The sequence below is a fragment of the Parasteatoda tepidariorum genome, chromosome 1 (assembly GCF_043381705.1).
Source record: "Parasteatoda tepidariorum isolate YZ-2023 chromosome 1, CAS_Ptep_4.0, whole genome shotgun sequence".
Classification (NCBI taxonomy): domain Eukaryota; kingdom Metazoa; phylum Arthropoda; class Arachnida; order Araneae; family Theridiidae; genus Parasteatoda; species Parasteatoda tepidariorum.
The window spans coordinates 40,238,409-40,260,681 of record NC_092204.1 but is presented as its reverse complement, the minus strand read 5'-3'; the positions used below and the strand labels follow the sequence as shown (position 1 = coordinate 40,260,681).

Sequence of the window (22,273 nt, the reverse complement as noted above, 5' to 3'; positions counted from 1 at the left end):
CCTGGAGGACATAAACTTGATGTTATATAATTACTCAGAAGTAAAACACATATTTCATATACAGTGCTATTATAGATTCAATATGAATTGAAGCAAAATGAAAGATCTTTGAAAAGAAATTATTATGAAACAAATGTTTTGTAATCTTAATATATGTTATGTGCAAACATAGAAAATTTTTTAAATATCAATTATAATACCTGGGATTTAGCTAAAAGCTCTTGTAGTTGATCAGAGTGGTCTCTGGAACTTGGAATAATCCTCTTGCGCCTAAAATTTACCATTAAGCAAATGAATTACTACAAATAAAAAATTATTATTGCCAAAAAGTGTACATTCCCAACAAATAGTTACCTATAAGTTTTCGTATTACTTCTAACATATTGAATTTGAAAAAAATAAACCATAAACAAACTAACTTCATCAATAGATATGTTTGTACATTTATAAGGAGACAATTTTAAATTTAAGCTGAAATTAAATAAGAAAACTTCCCAACTGAAAATATAATGTTTTTTGAAACTTTATTGCTTCGCTCCTGATAGTTGAATGAGCAAACACTTTTGCCTCTTATTACTATTCTGGGTAGAGTAAGATCAGCAGATGCATTGACTCTTTGATTTGCTGGATACATAATCAGCTCAGAAAAAGTGATTTCACAACATTGAGGAGTTTTAAATCACTTAAGAAAGCAACATCTCTAAGTACATACAATACAAATTCTTAAAGTTAAAAAAAAAAAATCATTTAGGTTTATATAGACAATCAGGAATATTATAGATGAGATTATCATAAGATTAGGGAATTTCCCAAAGTATGACAATCAGCTAAAACTAGGGAAGTAAAATCACTTGAAAAAATCAGCATCTCAATACTAAATTTTAAAATAAAAAATAATATATTTAGGAGGGATGATGATTATTACAAATGAGATTGTTATATAAAAGAGTAATAATCAAAATTAATGATTGCAAAATATTTTTAGAACTTACTGTATTGGATCTCTTCTCATGCTGAAATTTTTATTGCCATATTTTGAATATTTCCCAGAATACTAGACAAAACAGAAAAAAAAAAAAACATTTCAAGGGTATAAATTTTTTAAAAGAAAAAGCATACAAAAAGTTAACACAAAGAATTAAGAATTATAAAATGTTATTTTTTACAAATTAATGAAAAATAATGAAAAAAAAAGTAAAAAAAATCTGAAAACTTTTAACATGACTAATTCTTGATACTAAAATCCTGCTTTCCTATAACCAAATTATAAAAATACATAATATTTGAAACAACATAAATTTCTTTTAAAATATTAAAACATAAAATATTTTACAGGTGCATCCGAGATCTGAAACTTTAAACTAGCAAGGTTTATTCATTACTGTAGAGCTTTTTCTTTTTGTGTGTGTAATGGACATAATTTTAAATTTTCTACAGTGGTTAACAAATGGGAGTGCTTGACATTCAACATAAGTAAAACAGTAATAGTAGAAAATAATATTTCTTAGCAGAGACATTTTATAATCATCATTTTTCTCATTTCTTATTATTTTTAATTCCAAATATTCTCAATATAAAAAATTAGGTGCAAAACATAAATTTTTAAATATTTTTCGTTATAAAATAATTTTATAAAATAATCCGTTTGTAAAAATAAATAAATAAATAAGAATGGAAGTAACATATCCTATCATATTAAAGCTTTTGCATTTGTAGTTTAGTAACAAAGAATTACATAGCAGACCATATTTTAGATTTTACTTTTAACTTTTATGTGTTTTAATGACATTCGTAAGTATCATGATATATATAGTTACTTTGTACGAAATTTTTTTTTTACAAAAACTAATTTACAATACAAAACAAAAACTTACTCAAATTACAACAGTAATAAAATATTAAAATAAAAGAGCAGATGAAAACAATAGTATTTTGGTTCCTTAAATAGAATTTGAATTATTTTGTTATTTTTATTTTCTCTTTCCAATTGCCTGAATTTAGTGAAACTGATCTACATTATTTATTTAAAGAGTGTTAATTTTCTTTAAATTTTCGACATTTAACTTGAACACTATCAATTTCTTTCAATAAAAAATAAAATCAGGAGAAAGAAAATTTAATTTTAAAATAAACATGAAAATAAAAGTTTTAAAAAAAATACTATAAAAAATTTTAATAAATATTTTACTTCAACCAAATGTGATACTATACTCCTCGTTACCTCTCACCCTTAATCACAAACTTTTTCTCCCCAATGATTGTTAACATTATAAACCAATAAACACAGAAAACATAATGTGACCAATTATTACAAAAAATTAAAAAAAAGAAGAAGAGCAAAATAAAAGTGTGTAGAAAATAAATATTTCAGTAAATAAGATACTTTAACTTTTAAAAAATGTTCACTAATGGCCTACTAGCTAAAAATGCATGTTATATGCTAAAAACATACTTTCTAGAAATAAATAGTGAAGTAGTTATTACATTATACCTCATTTAATTAAAATGAATTTCTTAGACTTTTCCATACCTCAAATAAAAAAATATTTTAATAAGGAATTCTTTTTAATAAGGGAACCAAAATCATTTTTACCTCGGAAATAATAACAAATTAAATCTTAAAAATAAAAATAATATTTAAAAAATCTAATGATGAATTTTCAAAAACTCACCCTCGCATTAGCTGTAAAAAAAGACCTAAAATTCTGAAGTATATCTCGCATATTTTTTTCTTTTTCTTCAGCAGTGTGATTACAAATAGGTATCATATGTAATTTATAACATTCACACAAGAAACGCATAACAGCATCAGGAGCAGATATTATTTCCCTCAAAAAGCATAAAATACCCATTTGCCTGTTACAAAAGAGACAGAATTAAGATTAATTTTAATCATGTAAATAAACATAGTCAAATTTAAAATAGAAATTATATACTTTCTGGAAATATAAATTTATGGAAATGTATTTACTGCATTATATTTCATTTAATCAAAAAAAAAAAAAAAATAATAATAATAATTCCCTAAATTTTTCAGGTATTTTTTTAATGGTTCAGGGATGAGATTAGCCAAAACGCAAAAAAGCTGAATTTCCATGATAGTTCCACGATTCCAAATTTTACGCAAGAGCAACCCTTTAATAATAAATTCCAGACAGTTTAAGGTAATAAATAATGTGTTGACATACAATTGTGTACTGATCTATTATTATAAAAACGATTATATTGATACTTAACATTTAGTGAAGAAAAAAAATTACCAATTGAAAAAATAAAGCTGGAAATTATATTTTTCCTCAGTTCGCATAAGAGACAATTACTACTTGAAAAACTACCTGGTTTAGCAAATTAAAACTGAGAATATATATTAATATTTCATTTCTTTTAATAAATACTGTTATGTGATTTATAGCAAATATATCAGTAATATTACTTTTTAAATTATATTGGGGAAAAAAAACTTTAACAATGGACCGAATCATTATGTTCATATTATGGTCTAATCTAACTACAGCCCTCTGAAACATATCAATAACAGTGAAGTAGAAATACATAGTAACTCCTTAACATACAAAAATTGCTATTTTAGTTTGAAAAATTACATGACAATCAGCAACTGCTTAGATAATTGTTTCTTTATTTGATAAGTATTTTGCATTTTATAGCATAAATAACAGCAATTATAAATAAAATTTTGATGATGAGTTAATTAACTCTTTTTCCCCCCAAATTTTTTTTAAATTCAATCCCTTTCTAAGTGATTGCTTTTATTTGCTATATCTTTTATGTTTGCTATATTTAGTCGTTAGTCCATCTTCAAACATCTTGTGACAAGTCCTATTTTTTCTTCTTTGCAAGCACAGAATGTAAGTTTTGAATATATTCTCTTCCAGTTTCTCTGATGTTGTAACACTTATATATACTAATAATCGTCATTAGAAAAACAGTCACATTTATTACTTCTTACAAGAATCGCGATAGTTGATCTTAAAATTGCGTCGTTTGAACTACGAAAATCGGATCTATCTGGAGAGCGGGTAAAAAATTCGAAAAATCTTATCTGCTGCGCGTAAAAGGGGAGATAATAGTTAAAATAAGTAAAAATGAGAAAGGATTGGTAGCTATGTTTCTGTTTCTCTTTGAAAATCGGTGAATTTTCTGAAAAAGCGGAATACTTATAAAAAAAAATGAAATTTTTAGAAAATCTGAATTTTTGATAAAAAAGCTGAAATTTAAGAGATAAAAGTGAAAAAAGCGGAAATCCGCTAAAAAGCGGAGAAATCTCATCCCTGATGGTTAGCAGAGTTCAAATCATTTTATACACATAAGAATCAGAATGTATGCAATTCAAGGCAGATTTCAAACCACCACATGCATTCATGTCTATGTTAAAAAAATATTTTAGTAGAAAAATGCTTTTTTACAGATAAAGGTTCATCAGATCAGATTTAATTATGTGATTTGGACATAATTATGCCATATCAGTGATTTGAATTATGCGATTTGGATCAATATTCGAACCAAGTAATTCAAATCATGCCATTTGGATCAATGTTTTGAATCATGTGATTTAAATCATGCAATTTGGTTCACTATTTGAATCAAGTGATTCAGATCTCATTTTGAATAACTGATTCAAATAACATGACTTAAACAATTTAACTGTGAATCACATGATTTGAATCAAATGCTCAAAAAAAATTTCAAAAAAGTCTACTATTTTTCCTTTAAATGTTGATAGAAAAAAAGTATTATTCTTTTGAATAATTATTTTGTATACATTGCTAAATGCTATAAATACTTTTAACTATGGCGAATTTTAAGAAACTACAAAAGAAATGTTTTATTTATGGATTTTATCTGAATTCATCTAAATCTTGAATTGAAATACCTGAAGCCCTTATAATGTATGTGCAAGAATTTCTTAGGTTTTACAAGAAATTTTTAACTGTATATGACACAGCATTACTACGAAATAAAACTAACTTAAATTTAAGAAACAATTATTCATTATAATTTAAATCCATTTCGATAAAATCAAGTAATCCGATTCTCAGTTGATTCAAATCACTGATTCGAATCAACTGGTTGGAATCAATTTATTCGAATCAGTACCTAACTCTATACAGTACAGAACCCGTTCTCCGGAAATCAGAAAACCGGAACGAAATTCGATAAATTTTCCCGCCATTTTTTTAAAAAAAATTTTTTCCTCATAAGATTTTATGAGTTTTCTTTCTTTTTTGAAAGATGTATTATTTCCAACAATTTTTGTTTTTTTAAGTTGGGTTTAACAATAAAAAAACTGCTTTTTGTATCGATTCAGAAAACCGGAAAAATCAGTTATCCGGAATAGTGATGGGCCTGATCGTTCCGAATAATCGGTTCCCTACTGTACTATACATCACACTTAGAATTTAAAAAAAAAATTTATAGCACAAATGCTAAGTTTATTAATAATTTAGAGGGACAACAGCACATCAAGATGGACCTGGAGGAAAAACTGTAACACCAGAAAATTTGCATATTTACTTTGCTTCAAACAAACTATACAATATAGAGCATCAGCTGCAAATTATGTGTTTATAATTTTTTGTAACACTGCATTCTTGATCAAATTTTGATCAACATATTAAAGGTCCAATACATTAAAAAAATATTTTGTTACGTAAAAATTACACAAATTTCCAATGGGAAAAAAAGGGAGAAAAATCAATAAAAATCATGTTCATCATGATTGATTATAAAATATAATTAAGTACTGTGAAATGTTATCTGAATTAAAATGAAAGCAATTCTCTCCTTTTTTTTATTTACTTATTGAACAAAATTTCATTTTTTAAATTGATTTGTTTAATTACCTGAATTGCTTTGTCAGGGGTGGAGCTCTATAGCAATCCAAAGGCTTGTCTGGAGCCATCACTATATTGACATTGAGCTTCTTTTGCACTCTCAATATCTGCGTTAAAAGCTTGTTGTCTTCCTTATCTTCACAGACAAAGGCAACTAAGTCTCTTTGACTGATTAAATTTTCTATATATTTACAGTTATCTTCATTTTCTATCTTTAGCTGAAAAAAGTAACAAGAATGAACTATTTAGAACATTTCAAAATCAAAACAAATAATATTAAAAATTTTTAGAAATTTTCATAGAGCTTGAAACTTTTGAGAAAAAATTAATTACATGGTGAGAAATATAATCAGAGTTTTCACTAAATCTTATTTAAATTGGGTCTTTCAAGAAAAAAATAAGGTTCTAAATACAAACTTAAATTCAATTCTTTTTAAGAAATTAAAAGTTTGTTAAAAAACCTAAAATGTTAAAAATGTGCACTATAGAAGTAATCGATAAAAACCTAATTTACATCAACTAAACGTCAAATATAAAAAAAGCTCATATTATTGACTTAAGTAATCTATATCATTTTACTTATTATGACAATATGAAAGAGGCAGGTTTTAATGAAGGCCTTGGCCCACAAAGGTGCGTTGAATCAATGAAAAATAATTATTAAAGTCAAAATTTAATATTATTATATCAAAAATTATATCCTAGAAAATAAGTAAATTAATTTATCAGATGGAAAGATAAAAACCTAATATAGACATTTTAAAAAAATATTTAAAAACCAACCACAAATTCAAGATAAAATGTTAAGAAAATATAGCGTATAAAAAAAGTATATTGGAATGAGCATCCCTATTCTTTTGAAGGAAGACAAAAGCGTTTTTGAGATGCAAAGAAAACGAAAAACTTTCTTTTATAGCACCTATTTAAATAATATCAAGTCTGAAATCTAATATTTGATGAAAATGTAGTACAGAAGATTTTTTTCTTTAATTTCAAAATTCAATTAAACTTTGTTTTATTATTTTATATGCTATTTTCCTGAAAAGTATAGGTGATTTTATAATAAAGAGGTACTTTAAGGATTTTTTTTTGGCCCAAATTACAACATAACATAAAATATTGTTGATTTATTATTGATATTATAATTAGCATCTGTAATTTACCTTTTAAGAAAGCATTTTTTATTTGTATAATTATGATTTCTTTCTGGTACACTAGCCTCTGTCCCTTCTCTTTCACAAAACAATTTTTTTTTAAACACTACAACTTCTTTGAAACAATCCTTAATTTTTTCCCCCCGTTCCAAATAGCAATGGATTAATTATTGAGGAAAATCTATAATGTAAAAAAAGCCATGTTGGCTCAGTGGATAAAATACAACTTTCATAAAGAAGAACTGGGGTCGGATCCCTGGTAGTAGACTAAAGCACACTCGACTTCAGATTGATGGGTGTCAGCTTGGGTATGAAACAAAGGCAGCCCATGTACAATTTCACATTGAAACTATTATGAGGTATTTTTTTCCCGTCTGTTTATTATTTTTATTTTAAAGCTTACTTTTGAACATAAAAACAAATTACATATCAGTTGTAAGTGTTGCTTTTACAGTTTTTCTTTGCCTCATAATGCATGCGTTTTGATTGGTTTTTTAATCTATAACACAGACCAAGATTAGGTTTGTAGGAGAGTTAAACTAAGTATGATGAAGAAAGTAGAATATTTTCGTTCAATATGCTTATTATTAGAAGTTATGTGCCTCTTTAATATTTTTTTTTCTTTTTTGCCCAATAAATGCCTCTGTTGATTCAAAGATTTCTTTTCAATTATGCTTATTCGGAATTTTCACAATGAATTAAGCTATTAGAGTAGCCAAATTCAGGTCATTTATTGAGCCTTTTCTTTTTACATTTTCCATGATGGTTTTCCAATTCAAATGTTTTTAATACATTATTAGGACAAGTGAATTTCGTTTTAGTAATAACTACTTGAGGAGCTTAATTCTGTTTGCTTACACGCATATTTTTTAATGCACAGCGTTGTAAGAAGCAGCAAGACGACCTGGGAACAAGATCACAAATTTATTTGAACATTATTAAGAAGACTATATTATTGTCCTGAAGAAAAACAAATAAATGCCATAAATTACATTATAATAGAAATAAACAAGCAAGCACATAGCAAGCTTGTATTTGAAAAACAATAATGTGAACAAGCAACAATGTCAAAACATCTCAGACTTTTACACAAAATCTGATTGCATTATAAACCAATTTGCAACACACTGGCCATTTTGCATATCATTAAAATGAAGAAATAGCAACAAGTTTATTTGTAGCTTCCCTCTCTTTAATTCTTACTCACAGAAATAATAAGCTATACTAGAGGTATGTAACCGCTACATGAAAAATGCCATAACCTTGAACTTTATTTTTACATTCTGATGAATTAGGAAAAAGTGCAATATGAGAGAAGATCGAACTGAATATACAAAATATTTCCAAATCATTTGATATGAGAGAAGCAGGATAAAAATAATTTAAGAGAAAAAATGAATACTGCTTGCTGTCAGGATGCATTAAAACCAATTCCTTAGCTAAGATTTGGTGCTCGCTTGGCCATATTGTGAATGAATAGTATTAGTTTTTACATTTGTATATAAAAAAAAAACAGCAATTATGAGTAACAATTTGGGGGGAAAATGCATTCTGGAGTAGTTAGGCTCAATTTCAGCAGCTGTTCCAAAACCGTGAGTCATAAATCTTCAATTATTTCATTATAAAATTTGACAAACCTTTGATATTCAAGAGAATAATTTTATTTTAAAATTTTATTACTATCTTTAAACTCTTCGGAAATCAGCCCTTGTTAAGAATTAACTTTTTATTTAGTTGAGTGTTCATTTTTGCTAATATAACAATATAATTATAAAACATTGAATTTTAAAGAAAAAAGTAAATAAAATTTCTCTTACCAAAGTCAGTATTGGTGGATGAACTTTAGCTCTAAATCTATTATAATTTTGTTGTAACCATATAACTCCTTCATATGCATCCTTGAACCTCTGCTTCAAAAATTCTAATCTTTTATTATCTTCATTTCTCAAAGATTCAATTTCGTTTAAATTATCTAAATAGTTATAAGACAAAGAAAGAAAAAATTGAGATAGGTTAACAAATAGTGGTTTGCAAGAATTGAAATACTTAAATAGCTCTAATTCCAAATTTAAGATCGTTCCTGTTTATATATAATCTGTTTTGAGAAACCCTCTATCTTATCGATATTATCATATAGTATAACTTTGAAACATCAGTATAAATATGGAATACTTACTTTTAATACCATATTCCAATTTATTTCTCTCCACATTTATAAAAGCAAATGTTGAGTTAAGTTTTGAGATGTGAGTTTTATAGTCTTCTAATTCTGCTGTCAATTTTATGTTTTCTTCCTATAAAAAAATAAAATTTACACAGATGAAATATAAAAGAACAAGTTTGCAAATATTTAAAAGTAAAGCATTTTGGCTGTAGAATCATGAAAGTAAAGGCTCGAAGATTTTGAGACTAAAAGCATGATGCCAGGTATGTGGTTCGCATTGTGCATTAGCCGCTTTTACTTCCCAGATTGTGTGTGTTTTTTTTTTTAAAGCATACAATGACTTTTGTGCGATAACGTTTTGTTATTTTCTGATTACTGATGTCTAAAATATAAACTTTTGCTTTGTTTTTAAAATATTCCATACAGTTTAGCTAAAAAATGGAATATAATTTTTATAATTAAATATCCGTTCAGAAATATTCATTTTAATTAATGGATAGTCTCATTTCATTGAAATTCATAAGTGAAAAAACATTTTTGTCAGTAACTGTATTTACATTTCAATATTAAGCCATTTTATACTGCATTTTATGTAAACAGTGCTCTTTATAAAGTTCATTGATCATATTTTCTTTAGACCAATGTCTCAAGTCAAATGTTTAAATAATGCTGCTTTAAATTTGCAATATTATTTTAACAGATTCAGTATACAAAAATTAATGTCGCAAATGCAAAATTGTCTAATTTCTTATTGCATACTCAATTAAAAAAATAGATAAAATTCTTTAAATTTTTATTCTTTTTTTTCTTATTTGAAATTAAAATATTTATAGAATTCCAATCTAAACATAGGATTTTTAAGTTTAGCATAATTAACTGTTTTGTTTTTTCAATTAGAAACTTGTACCTGTACAGAGCAGAACAAAAGAACCAAAGTTTCCTTTGAATAAAAAAAGTATCATACCTGCCAGGGAAAAAAATATGAACACGTAACACGGTCGCGACATTAAAGTTTACTTCTTTACACTAAATGTTTGTATAATTGTAACTGTATAAGATTTAATGTAACAATTATTACTGATTATAGTACATATCAACTGACAAGATTTCTGATTATTATTCTTATTCAACAAACTAATTAAACAGAAATGATAGCTGATTTTAGTAATTTAAAACATATTTAAAAACAAAATATTTTATTATTACTCAAATATATGTGACAATAAATGCATATAAAAAATAATCAATTATTCTTGTTAAGAGCTACAGTTGTAGCAGATTTGGCTGATTTTAAAAACTTTTCATCAAACACTTGTCTATAACAGGGCTGAATCATTTGGGACTTGGCAATCAAAATTGCCTGCAAAGTAGAAGAAGTTGGAAACATCGCACAAAACAACTTTGATGCATGGTCCGCAGCAGCTAACGGAATATTGTGTTCAAGGAGAAATCCTATAGTTCGCTTCTAATTGATTGTAGATCAATAGTGGACACAAAATCAGAAATTTTTGCCGACTTTTTCATATTTGTATACGCGGTAGCATGCTTGCCATATATTGCAAGCAATACATAACGTGTACGATGTCTCCTTTCTTGATGAAATCAAGTTCTTCACTATAATTGTCGCGAAAACACTGACTTCGCCGAATTTTTGACATTTTTTCAGATAACCACATGAAAAAACATTCAAAGCTAAACTCAAATCGAAGAGATGCGTTCTGAGTAAACATTCAACACCGGTACAGTTGCAAGTAAAAGACAAAGAATCAGGAAGCTAAAATTTCCTCTTGGTGTCTGTAAAGTGACCCGTACATGCGTCATCAAACATACGAATAGAGCTAGAGGCGGAGCTAAGAGATAACGTGACTTGATTGGATTTCGCCAATCGGACATGGATCGCTTCATAGAGTAAAAGAAAAAATTAAGATAAGATGAAAAATCGGAACATTTTGACCCAAAATCGTATTATCAGAACAAAGCATAAAAAACGGAACCGTTCCGATAAAATGTGTACACTTGGCAGCTATGAAATATATATTTTATGTTTATACATCATTTAACATGTTTCCTTTGCATTCCTCAGTCTTAGTCAATTTTTATGGTAAAAGGTGAAACAGTGGAAATATCATCTCTGGAATGTAAGCAAGCAACATTTATGAACTTTCGATATTGTGATTACTAATTACTACGCAATTTGAATTTCGGATCAAAAATCAAATATTTACCTACAAAAAAGTAAAATTAAATGTTAAAATATAGTTCTTAAAAAAAACTTTTTTTAAATTAAAATATGCTGTAAAAGGTTAAAATGAAATCTAGAAAATTAGCATTAATGCAACAATTGTAACAATTTGTAGACAGACATTGTTGTTAGAAATTGTAAGAAAATGTGTTATTGGTTGGCTCTACTAAAAAAAAAAAAAACAATTCTCGATTTCATTGGATAAAAAAAAATTTGTACAAAAGCTTTCCGAAAAAGAGTGCAATATAAATTCTATTGTTCTTAAATTATAACCAACTAATTTTTGGAGAAATTTATAAAGTTAAAAATACTAATACATTTTGAATTACTTTGTCAAAATAGGAAGAAAAAAATTATGACCAAAGCATCGAAACAAGCTTGAACCATAAATGGACTAGAAGGGGGAAAAAATTACTTTTAAAAACAGGAGCAAATATCCTAACCCCATCTTCCACGTACACCAAAATTTTTACTTTTCCTAAACTGCTCAGTCCCATAGTCTCCATAGAGGTAAAAGGCTTCTCCATTTGTTTAGAAACCATAGGAGAGTTTTAAGCTGCATTCTAGTTTAACAGCGTTATAATGGAACAAATTTTGTTGCAAGCAATGTATTGCTAAATTGATGATAGCTCAACTGTTTGGCGATACATTTCAGTCTAAAAAAAGTGGGTATAATGGATGGTAAAATAACTTAAATTACGAAAATGAGTAAAAAATTTTAAAAAAATTTCTAGCTTTTTTTTTTTTTATTTCCCTGATTTCCTAGGTTTTTATTTGCTGATCATACATCTTTTTTTAGTCACAACCACATGTTTCTTTCTTTCTTTTTTTTTTAAAAAGAAACTCAATATTTTTAATAGGATATAGGAATATCAATCACATTTTAATGAGCTTGGTCTGCAACAATTACATCCTACATGAAATCGAAGCCAGCATACAATAGAATAGAAAGTAGCATATCATTATTTGATTTTAAGTTTGTTAAAATATTGCGAAGAAGCTTCTATTTTTTAGGTGCCATGGTGACTGAGATTCATAGATTCTTGCTAAAAGGAAACTCTTTTCTGTTAAGGAAATAACATTAAAATTAGGCATAACCCCTAAAATTTTGGAAATATTTCAGAGGATGATTCTAAAACTATTTATAAGAAAATAATAGTTAGATACCTTCAGTTCCGGACATTCCGATCTACTTTTTTGAACTAGCCTTTCTAAAGCAAGCTTTTGTTGTTTAATTTCAGCTAATCTAAAAAAATACAAATCCAACAAAAAACATATTTAAAATCAAAATAATTATTGCTTTATTTTTCCTTTGTAGAGCTAAAAACATTAGTGATACAATATGCCAAAAATAAAGTTTTCTTTAAAATAAAATTAATGAAAGAACATTGTTTCACTTGTTTAAATAATGGCTCCTTATAAATCATTTATTTAATTCTCAACATATACATTAAATTAATACCAGTCAGATTGATTGATACCACTTAAGCAAACAGAGAACCAAAAAAATAACATTCAGTTTAAATTTGCATTTCCAACTAGTTTTAAAATTTCCTTGTTCAAATTTATAATGCGTATAATCTTTATTTAAATGGTATAATCTTTAATTAATTGATGAGAAACTGGACTGAATTTAATTTAAGAATTTACAAAAAATCAGAATTTTAAAAGCCAGGGCTCATCTTTGTTGGCAAACATGTAATGGTATAGAAAATAGCTTAACATAGTCTTAATGCTTTGAATTTTCAATTTTAAAATCTCCAATTTTTTATTTAATTTTTTTAAAGCATATTAACGACACAGAATTCTCGAACCTCACATATTTTTATTTCGCTCGTTTTAAGATGAATTCCATTGTAAATTTATAGGTTTTTCAGCTTTATTGCTAGGAATTTCTACATAGTTCTTAAAATCCAGAAGTTTTTAGTTACAAAACATTTATGCACTTGATTCACAACAATTCCATTGTTATTTCATGCACTGCATGAAATAACAATGAAATTGTTGTACATCATGTCATTCATGTCTTAGTCATTCATGTCTCGACAGTTACTGGCTATGGATTTTCACACAAATCAAAAAAGCTTTTTAGTGAATTATTAAAAACATGTTATTCTCAGATTACGAATTTGTGTTAATTTTTCTTAATAACTTGATTTGTGACGATTATATCATAAATCACACCGTTATAAAATCGTTATCAGTATATTTTGATTCACAACAATTTCATTGTAAATTCATTCCATTCAACCGATTTCATTTTTTAGCAGATGTTATTATGAATTTCACATTTTGTTCTAATTTACAACATCTTTAATCACATATTTGAGCAACTACTTTGAGGAGATCTTGATCTTATCATCATAAATCCATGTGGTTTTATTAAATTTTTTTTTGGATCTATAGATGCAGTTTTCAATGTGATTTTTAAAATCCTGATTTTTTTTTAAATAGATGGAGATGGCAAAACATGTGAATAATTCAAGCAACAAATTTGAGACCACACACGTTTTTGGTAAAATTATATATATATATACATTGATATTAATTTATAAAAATCATACTTTTGTACTTGATTTCTTTTTTCTTCAATTCTTTTTTGATAACGTATTTTGGCATTGCAACCCTGAAAATTAAAATAATTCAACATACTAAAATGTAGTTTCAAATATATTAAGTTTATTAAAATAAATTTTGCACCCAAAATGCATAGTTCAAGCTAGAATTTGAACAAACATTAGTTCTTGTGAATAGAAAAAATATATTAACAATAGAAAGTTAGAAGGTTACAACTTTTATGTTACATACCATATCTTGAAATTCAGATAGTTTAGCTTCATATTCTACAATTTTTTCTTGAATAACAGATGATGTCCTTTTCTAAAAAAATAAAAGAATATAGCATTAATAAGAATTAAAATATATAATACATCAAAAAAAAAAATTTCAAGTTTTAATTAGTTGGGATACAAGTATCATATGAAAAATCGTGATTTTGAAACTATGAATGTATTAATTATCATTTTATTAAGGTAGTAATTATCATATAAAACTTCAACCTTTTAACTATTAATCTTAAATTCAATTTTGTGTTGAGTCTGAATCAATCATTCGCACATAGCAATTCAGTTTTCCTGTTTTATATTTAGAAGGATATGATTTGTAAAAATGCATTAATCAAAACAAATAGTATTAGTAATACTTCAGAACAATAAAGAAGTAATGCACTTTTCTTTATATGTCACTAACCTAAACAGTTTGAAATTTATGATTAGTAAAAACTTAAAATTTATGATTAAAACTTAAGCAATGCCAAAAGATAAGACATGCCCCATCGATACTTAGCATAGAATAAATTGTCACTATTTGTAGATATTTCGTAGATACAAAGATCAAATTTTGGGAAGATACTTTAAGAATTTTATATATAAATGAAATAAAAATAAAATTAGCAGCTATCTTAAAAGTGAATGCATCGGTAGTTGTTGTGAAAAACTGATTAATTAATTTTCCGACATTACAAACAAAAAGCTACTGTAAACATTCTAAAAGTATTTTAAAATGCCTGAAAGATCATCACCTTAATTCTGAAAACCTTCCTGCCTCACAAAACATCAAAAAATGTCTAAATATCTACCTGCAGAAAGTTGAAAGCAATTTTGTAAAAATTTCGCAGAAATGTAAGTTTTAATACTCAGTGGTAAGTCCTATATCTGGAATCGTCAGGACTTCAGCAAGTCAGAGAAATCATATTTTTCCATATAATAAGTCATTGAGGTAAATAACCATAAAACATCTTTATTTGATAAAAAATAACAAAAGGACAATAATGAACATTAAATTCAATTAACAACCTATAAATCCATGTTGTTCACACTATTTTCACAGCATTTGTTTTCAATTTCCACTTGGTTTTTAAAGTCGTAATATTTTAATATGCCACTATAGCATACAGCTAATTCTGAATAACATGTTTCAGTTAGTAATCACTTCTTGATCTACTAAAGTAGCAACGATTACACAGTGAATCCGCATGGTTTTGTCAATAGTTTTTTTTTTGGTAATTATTAAAAAGGATTTTCACTTAGTTTTTAAATTCTCAATATTTTAATACCATATTATTTTATTCATAAAACTTCTAAATGCACATTTTGCACTTAATTATTGAGGATTATTGCATTTCTGTCAGTTGTGGCAAAATATTTTCATAATTTTTAAATGCTACAGTATCATAAAAGGGAAATTTCGAATAGCGATTTTGAATAATAACTTTATGACCCATTTTAGTCGTGACCATTCCATCTCAAATCGGCAATAATTTCAAAATGTGAAATTTTTGCACATTCTGAAATTGAGTGAGTGATTATTAGCAGTAATAATCCTTTCATGCAAGACGTGAGAAAAAAATTTTCCTACTGCAGTGGTATTTTGTTTACGTAATATCCAATTATTTTCACGTCATAATGGAAATCAGAGGGCAGGTAATTATCGCAACAAAGTAGAAATCAGCAGAAAAGTGGAGGATTTTCATCCCAGCATTTTCTTCACAGGTCGCAAGAGGAAAAAAAATTATTGTTTTTTTATGAAAAAATAAAAGAGTTTTGCTTATTTTGATTTTTAAAAAGTGTCCGTAAAAAAAGACCCTTTTGAAAAACGAACGTCTGGATATGGGACTTGCTTTCTTTCAAATTTGCCTCATAGTATGGATAGATATGGTAAAGCTTTATACTATGACTAATGTCTCTGCTTTGAAGATCTAGTATTTAGTTTTAATGTTTTATACTATATGGTTAAAGATTATTATAAAAGACAAATATGCCTTTGGGACAGTGTAGCATGGGAATTAATAAGACTGCCCAATTTTTTTCTTCAAATGAATCAAAATGATTGTGCTTTCCTAGATAATTACATCAGTATTAAAAAAGTTTATTGTTTTTCAAAGTAAAATTAAATTTATCTTATTTCAACTGAACAGTTATATAAACTACTCAATAAGAAATTGAAATAGAAAGATTTTCTATTAAGATTAATTTTTTAATTTAATATGGTTGTAAAAATTAAATGAAAATAATTTTTTAAGTGGAAGATAATTGCTTCTTTATACTTATATTTATTTCACAAAAAAGACTCAGAAAACAGGAGCCTGCAGGGAATATTAAAAATGTGTTCAATTATTCTATAGCATAAGCATAGATTTTTTTTCTTTGCTAGCTATTATGACCAAAACCATGTTTGAGGCTATCTAAAACTATAAAAATAAAATAAAAAATGAAGACAGAAAAATATAATAAAGCAAGAAAGCTTTAATTCTCAACAAAACTTTAACAGAAAAAGCTGAGTAAATCAGTTCCTTAAGATGACACGGAGTGTAAATTCAAGAAACTTGTAAAGTAGCTGCCTGGAAACAATATTAAGAAACAGTTGGATGGAAAAATGTCAAATTTGAAAAAAGTGTGACACATCACGATATTGTTACAAGCCTTTTAAATATAGTATTTTCAAAGAAAAATATGACTTGAAATCAATTAATTAACAATGAAAAATATAACTATATCAATACCATATTAAATAAGATATTATATAATTATTATACAAACCGCATTTTTAATCTGCTCAAAGTTTTCTCGGATAATAGAATTTTTTTCTTGACAATAATTATTTATTTTTTCAATATCCAGTTTTGCTGTGTTAATTTCTTCTTCTTTTGGCTTAATTTTTTTTTTTAGATCAGATGACATTTTCCGTATTTCTTGATAGTCCTAAAATATAAAAAGGAATATTAGTATGCATAATAAGAGAAATAAAAAAAATAATTCTTAAAATAAAACTAAATATGGTATAAAAGATACTATAAAATTCATGTTTCAACAGAAAATTCCATGCGAAAAATAATTTTTCATACTTTAGTGATTTTATTATTTTATTTAATAATAATTTTAAAAAAATTGAATTGCAAGGTGTGAAACTTTTTACGTTCATTTTAAAGAATGCATTTTTACACAGTAAAGTACAAAATCAGACAGTTCTTGAAAAATCAAATTTTAAATATACAACTTCTGCTAATCAGCTGTTTGACAGATATGATTTCTCCAAGTTGCCTTACCCTTTGGACAAGAAATTAATAGGAAAATATTTTTTAGCCAAGTAGGAAGTAATTACCGAAAGTAACGAAAGTGCTGGAACACAATTTGGCTTAAAAATAATTATCTAACAAAACACAAAGTCTCCCTTCAACAAAGTTTCTCTACAGTAAAACGTTTATAACTGTTTCTGGAACTACTTGCAATATTAATGCCAGCAAGAAAAAGAATTCTATAAATGAAGGGAAATACCTTATTTCAAACACTCCTCTATAATATGTATCAATTTAATATAAATTAGTAGTTTTTTTATCATAAGTCATAATTATACATTTTTGATCTTATAACGTCAACTAATGGGTTTGATTAAAAAAAATTAAAAAAAAGTAGCTGAAAATAGAAATCTAAAATTGTTGTGTGCAAAACACTTTTTAAATACAGTGAAACCTGTTTTTGTGTGGTCCTTTTTTATGCGATTTTATTTTTGTGCGATTTTATTTTTGTGCAATTTATTTTTATGCGGTATATGAATCTTAGCCGTGTTAGCACCAGTTCAATGTTTCCTATCAATGTGCATATATATGTTGTGGTCGAACTCTGATTAAGTGGTCTCCTTGACAACGATGTATCTGAACTTCGCGATGCTCTGTTTATTTACTTTCATTAGTTCATTTATTATCGTCAACTCCATTTTCTCTTCTGTTTAAAATTTATTCTGCGCTAAACAAGTTGAAGTAAATCAGTAAAAAATCGTCTGCTCTGTTAAAATACTTAGTATTTTAAAATTAAACCGTTATTTTTATTTTGTAAATTCTTGTCTGCGCGTCTCTCAAATACTATACATTTTGTATTCAGAGTTTTAGACACGATTCATGTGATTAAGGATTTATTTTATAGTGAGATTAAAGGTAAATAAATTAATTGCTTTTGTTTCGATTTATATGTAGTTTTTATGATTTTTATTTCATTTTATTTGATCACTGACTTTATGGTACCAAAAAGCAAATCAATTGAAATCCTATCTTCAAGCGACGTAAGCGATTTTCAACCAATTCATTCCAAGAAGATGCGCGTTCTGGATTACGACGAGTAGCAGAAAACTATTTAATGTGTAATTTGAAAACTTCTCCATGTATATGTACAATGAAGAATTAAATATTTTTACAATTTCTTTAGGTCTTATTTAATTTAATTGAAAGCATTCTCATATCTATTTCATGAATTATTGATGTATTTCTGAGTCCGACTTTTTTTATGCGGTCCCTATCCACCGCATTAAAAAAGTTTTAGGTTGTATATCGTACAAAGTTGTTATTATATGTAAGAATTTATAAAATTTTCGAATATTCTTTTTTGTACGATTTCTTTTATGCGGTCCCTATCCACCGCACAAAAACAGGTTTTACTGTAAGTGAAAAAATACCTGAAATTTAAGCAAACAAAAAGTGGATGTAGGAAACATAATTCCATAGAATGCTATAAACATATAATAAAAATTATCCAAGCAAAATTTTATTTTTTTAATTTAAATTGTGCAAATATGAATCTCAAAGTATGGTTTTTAAATCATGCAAATACGAATCTCAATATTTAATTTAAAAATTGCGTCCAACACAATCTCCATGTTTGATTTATAAATAGCTTAAATATGAATTTTGATGTTTGATTTTTAAATAGAGTTAAAGCGAATTCTGATTATGATGGGAGCTGTTAGTCCAATTTAGTGGTTAGTGGAGGTAGCATCATTGTAGTATTAAGCATAATTTTGGCTGTATGAGATAGATTTGTTTCGGTTATGAAGGAGGCATGTTTATCCCAGAAAAATAAAGAAATTCATTTGAGAAAAATTGATTTATTATTTAGAGAATATGACTTAGAAATAATGAAATAAAGAAAGAAAATTCGTCAAAGGGATCAAGAAAATCATTCTTCTAACATCAAGAATTTCTGTAAAGATAAAAATTCAACAGTTGGGGCAGAGAGGCCGAAGCCCCCCCCCCTTCCAGTCCCAGCGCCAAGAACTCAAAATTAAAAGTAAAGTGAATTGTTCCCAACAGACAACTAAGAGCATGGAAAGGGATCAGGAGTTCGCGATTCATCGAAAGTTAAAATAGTCAAAAACAAAGCCAACTCCCTTAATCAACATAAATTTGAAAATAATTTGGCTATGGCTAATCACCAAAAAGACTGAGAATTAGTATGGTAAAAAATAAAAAGTTAAAAACAGATTTTGTTTTTGATTCCATTTTACATTTGCATTGAAATGGAAAGTAAATAAATGGTTTAATTTAATTAAAACTCGATTAAGAATGATTTAAAAAAATACATTTAAGAAATTAAAGAAATATTCAAGGCTAGGAAATACATAATGCCAATTATGGCAATGCACCGATGTATACTTTTTAATTCACACGAACCACATTATAAACATATAACGGCTTTTAACTCATGTGAATACAAATTGCAATATTTTATATAAAATAGTGAAAATACAAAATGCTATTGAGATCTCAATTCATGTAAATATGAATGACAATGTGTGATTTTAGATCAAGTGATTGTGATAAATTTTCTACGAATGGCGTCAGCGCATTTGTGAATATTATACATATCTGCCACAGATATATCAAAATTTAAATATTTAAGTAATTAAACATCTCAATTTTTTCATACCACCATACAGAAGTTGTCTTACCAAATACATTTTATGCTGTTTCAAAGTTCTTAGAGTTTCTTTTAGTATTGTTCTTTCTTCCTGTTTTTCAACATCCACTTTTATTCGTTCATTTTTTTGATCTTCTACACTTTTGTGATTTTTATGTAAATTGATTTCTTCTTCTAATTTCACAGAGTCCACTTTCATTTGTTTTAAGTCTTTAAAAAGCTGATATAAATGAGGTTCTCCAATCTAAAGAAATATAAAGTGGTTTAGATACAGAACAATTAATACACATACGATAATGACAGCATGTAACACAAGATAATCTTTTGTTCCATTTCTAATTTTCGTACAGACTTCTTTTATGGTTAAGATTTATAAAATAAATAGCAGATAATAATTTACAGTTGCTATTTTAATTACGTCTAGTGTTAAAGAATTTAAAGCCCGTTTTGTGTTTTAGCATTTTAAATGCGGATTTTCTATTTAACAAATTTTCCATATAGTGAAGGTTTTATTAGGATTTAGCAACTTTGTTAAATAGAGAAACAATGAAAAATTATGAAAAATATGAAAACCGAAGCTGAAGTCTTCAGGGGGTACCAGCTACGGAATCGATAAATGCAAAATCTTTTCTTGCTTAATGTATTTTATATTGTATTTTCCCTTCCTGGACTTTGGCAAAACCTTTGGGATACAGAGAGAGCAATTTAGACATTTATCGTGCTCTCTCTCGGTAGAAAAGGTTTTGCATTTATGGCTTCAGGAGCTGGTACCCCCTGAAGACATCAGCTTCGGTTGCTGTATTTTTTCGTAATTTTTCAAGTCCTTTTGGAACTTCAGCTGCATAGCGTGTTTTTCCACTGGAAGTATAGTTTTTAATTGCTTTAATTACTTTGAATTTTTTTCTTATTATTCGTTAAATAGAAGTCCTACTGCATATACATATACACTGGTGTGCGAAAATTAGGGAAAAGGTGGTTTTTCGAAAGTAAGTTTGAACAGGATTGTTGAAACTCGATGTAAATCATACCATGGAAACCTCAAAGTGCAAGAATGTGTGAAAGTACACAACTTGCAAAAAAATATATAATCTACAGGAGCATTAAGGAAATTCATTGAAATATAGACTAGAAGCACAATTGTACAAATGATCAAAACATCAATGTTGCACGGAACTGACAAGGAAATTCCGGTCTTTAGCATGGGATATGATCACCTCTGACAGCTGTGCAGGTTTGACATCATCTGCGGAAGCTCTTCAGAAATAACTGCCCATTGTAGTTCAAATCACAGCTGCGGAATTGTTGCCGGCGGCTGGGGTGCTGGTGCCAATCGTCCCTCCAGAGTGTCCCACATGTGTACAATCGAATTAAAATCCCAGAACCTTGCCAGCCATTCCATATGTGCAATATCTTCAGTGTCTCCAACAGTTCTGTAAGAGCCACTGTACGATGAGGTGTAGCATTATCGTTCATGAAGATGAATTCCTCACACAGCACCTCTAAAAAGTTGCATATAAGGAAGAAAAACCTAGATACAATAGTGTGCGCTAGTGACTGAATCACATTTGAAGATGTGTAGATCAGTGCGAGTACCAAACATGATAACATCCAATACAAGAACTGATTCTCCTTCAAATCTGTCTCTTTTGATGGTGTTTGAGGTGTTATATCATGTTCTTTGCTCTATCCAGATGTGTATACATCCAGAATCACTGGTCAGACAAAATCTGCTCTCATTCGTAAATAGTACTCAACCCCATTGCGCATCTGTCCAGTTGCTGTGCTCCTGGCACCACATTAACTGGTGTCTCCAGTGAATTTGCGTTAATGGAATCCAACTTACTGACCATCGGGCAAATAGACAAGCCGTGTTAAGTCTCTTCTGTGTTGTCTGTTAGCCATATAACACCCTAACAACAAATTCCCTTTGTTTAAACTGATATATACTTTAGAATACTATTCACATAAATACTGAGCTTCCACCGGCAGCTTGTTTTATTTTCTTACAACATGGCCCCCAGTGCATCATGTGAATATATCATGTGTTATGCTAGATTTTCCATTTTGTCCTTAATTTTTGCATACCAGAGTATATATATATATATAAGCGATTTTCA

General features: G+C 27.5%; 1 protein-coding gene across 1 annotated transcript in view; it reads right to left on the bottom strand.

Moving 5' to 3' along the window:
* Window positions 1-22,273, bottom strand: part of LOC107447099 (structural maintenance of chromosomes 5) — a gene marked incomplete in the record, with an annotated part of 61,206 nt that overhangs the window by 27,478 nt on the left and 11,455 nt on the right. The window contains 11 exon segments of the mRNA XM_071179083.1: window positions 201-270; window positions 993-1,054; window positions 2,673-2,856; window positions 5,862-6,070; window positions 8,824-8,978; window positions 9,183-9,300; window positions 12,580-12,658; window positions 13,977-14,038; window positions 14,221-14,292; window positions 17,010-17,171; window positions 20,188-20,400. Of these exon segments, the coding sequence (XP_071035184.1) occupies window positions 201-270; window positions 993-1,054; window positions 2,673-2,856; window positions 5,862-6,070; window positions 8,824-8,978; window positions 9,183-9,300; window positions 12,580-12,658; window positions 13,977-14,038; window positions 14,221-14,292; window positions 17,010-17,171; window positions 20,188-20,400 (1,386 nt within the window).